The sequence below is a fragment of a genome, unplaced genomic scaffold, assembly GCF_019419815.1.
Source record: "Pyrus x bretschneideri cultivar Hongxiangsu unplaced genomic scaffold, Pyrus_bretschneideri_v1 Contig12, whole genome shotgun sequence".
Classification (NCBI taxonomy): domain Eukaryota; kingdom Viridiplantae; phylum Streptophyta; class Magnoliopsida; order Rosales; family Rosaceae; genus Pyrus; species Pyrus x bretschneideri.
Genome location: NW_025999413.1, coordinates 8005774 through 8008270, shown reverse-complemented (window position 1 = coordinate 8008270; position 2497 = coordinate 8005774). Strand labels below are relative to the sequence as shown.

General features: G+C 43.6%; 1 protein-coding gene across 1 annotated transcript; it reads left to right on the top strand.

Moving 5' to 3' along the window:
- The first annotated feature begins 605 nt into the window (after nt 1-605).
- On the top strand, nt 606-2189 carry LOC125474513 (UDP-glycosyltransferase 71A16-like). The gene has a single exon (XM_048578355.1). The coding sequence runs from the start codon at nt 654-656 to the stop codon at nt 2067-2069; it is 1416 nt and encodes a 471-aa protein (XP_048434312.1). The 5' UTR covers nt 606-653; the 3' UTR covers nt 2070-2189.
- The last annotated feature ends 308 nt before the right edge of the window (nt 2190-2497 follow it).

Sequence of the window (2497 nt, the reverse complement as noted above, 5' to 3'; positions counted from 1 at the left end):
TTGTGTTTCCTGTTCTTTACTATTTAGTTTTTATTTTTTTAAATGGTGTTGGATGAATTTCAGTCAAAAAACACTTTTCACTCAAATAGATGGAGCACAGAGAGGCTCCGTAGAGTTCTGGGTAAAGAAGTTTGGACTAGTGAAATTCTCCTCCTCTTCCCCTCTTGACGTTCAAATATTATCGAATATCTTCAAATGAATGATACATGTCAGATTCTGTATCGATCAGACTAGAACAAAATTGGCGTGCTTAGTAACTGAAATCTTGACTTAGTGTGCATCATGTCGATTTTCAATTCTTCAACTTTCTACTGAAGACAATATGAAACATCGTAGTAAGTACCAAATAAAAAAGTGCAACTTAATTGGTTTGTGCTAGTCCATATATGTTATTCAATTCCTACTCTTTGACCGACTTGTAATAATGGCGAAACAGTTGCACTGGGCTACGACTAGTAGTGCCACCAAAATTATAACCTTTTGTTTTATCCTCTGGCTTGATTTCTATCTTTCCAATATTAAAACTAATTAAGATCTTGACTTGTCCGCTAATTCAGAAACTGTGAGCGAAGGCATGACATCACATCACTCTACTATAATATGAAACATTTTTTCTAAATGAAACAGCTGAGCTTTTTGCCATTTCCGAAAAGATGAAGAGACCAGCACAACTAGTTTTCGTTCCCTCCCCGGTTATCGGCCACATCGTATCAACGATCGAGATTGCAAAGCAACTCGTTGCTCGGGACGACCAACTGTTTATCACAGTCCTCGTCATGAAGCTTCCCTACGACCAACCATTCACCAACACTGACTCTTCAATCTCTCACCACATCAACTTCGTCAACCTCCCCGAAGCCCAACTGGACACACAAGAAGCCATCCCCAAACCCGGGTCCTTGACCAGAATCCTCGTCGAAAATCACAAAACTCACATCAGAGACGCCGTTGTCAACTTACTCTCTGAGTCAGATCAGCCTGAGTCGGTGTCGAAGCCTCGGCTTGCCGGGTTCTTGCTCGACTTTTTATGCGCAACCCTAGTTGACGTGGCTGACGAATTTATGGTTCCCTCCTACGTGTTCTTCCCCTCCACCGCTTCGCTGCTCGCACTTTTGTTCCATTTTCAATTGCTTCGCGACGAGGGCGGCATAGATATAACTGAGTTTACGCGCTCGAGCGCTGAGTTGGCCGTCCCGAGTTTCATCAACCCTTACCCTACCGCAGTCTTGCCCGGTACGTTTGCGGACAAAGAGATCACCGGATCAATCCTCAACTCTACCAGCAGGTGTAGACAAATCAAGGGTATTTTGGTAAATACATTCTTGGACCTGGAGTTGCATGCTCTTCATTATCTTGATTTTGATGATAAAATCCCACCCGTCTATCCAGTGGGGCCCTTATTGAACCTCAAAAGTAGTGATGAAAATAAGGGTTCGGATATCTTCAGATGGCTTGATGATCAGCCCCCCGTCTCGGTGGTGTTCCTATGTTTTGGGAGCATGGGAAGTTTCGGTGAGGCCCAGGTGAAAGAGATAGCTTGTGCGCTGGAGCATAGCGGGCAGCGGTTTTTGTGGTCCCTACGCCGGCCCCCACCTAAAGGCAAGATGGCTATGCCAAGCGACTATGCGGATCTAAACGCAATCTTGCCGGAAGGGTTTCTTAATCGGACAGCTCCGATTGGGAAGGTGATAGGTTGGGCCCCGCAAGCGGCCATTCTGGCCCATCCGGCGACCGGTGGGTTTGTATCACATTGCGGGTGGAATTCCACGTTGGAAAGTTTATGGAATGGGGTGCCGATTGCCACGTGGCCAATGTACGCAGAGCAAAACCTTAATGCCTTTCAACTGGTGAAGGAATTGGGATTAGCTGTGGAGATTAAGATGGATTATAGGAAGGACAGCGACGTGGTGCTGAGTGCAGAAGATATAGAAAGAGGGATAAGTCAAGTGATGGAGCTCGATGGTGATGTACGGAAAAGAGTGAAGGAGATGAGTGAAAAGAGCAAGAAAGCCTTGGTGGATGGTGGTTCTTCTTACTCTTCATTAGGGCGTTTTATTAATCAAATTTAATTTAGTGGGCGGGTTTTATATTTTACTCGTTTATTTTGCATGGTGTAATTTGCAACGTTTGTATTGTAAATTTTCCATTAACATAGTTAAACGTATCAAATCTGAAGATTTTATGGTGAATTTTCTGTTCTTTTAAAATCTGACTTGCGTACGTATTTGTGAACAAGTAACCGTGATGTCGAGATTTTCAGAAAAATGGTCCTGTATTGATCAATTCAGCTGGTATGTGCGGCTAATACTGCCAAAACGAAGTCAGACAGCATGCATGCCTAAAATTTACTTTGACATCATTTTCGCATGGAGTTGTTCACTAAAAGTGGAAGCTCGAGATGACCAACTCTTCATTACAAACTGTGAGCATTGCCAACTACTTAATAGACACGTACTAACACTGAAATTATCACCGAGACGCGTAAAATGTGTCTCAA

What these genes read in the sequence shown, in the direction of transcription:
- LOC125474513 (XM_048578355.1), top strand. Translation starts at nt 654, where the DNA reads ATGAAGAGACCAGCACAACTAGTTTTCGTTCCCTCCCCGGTTATCGGC.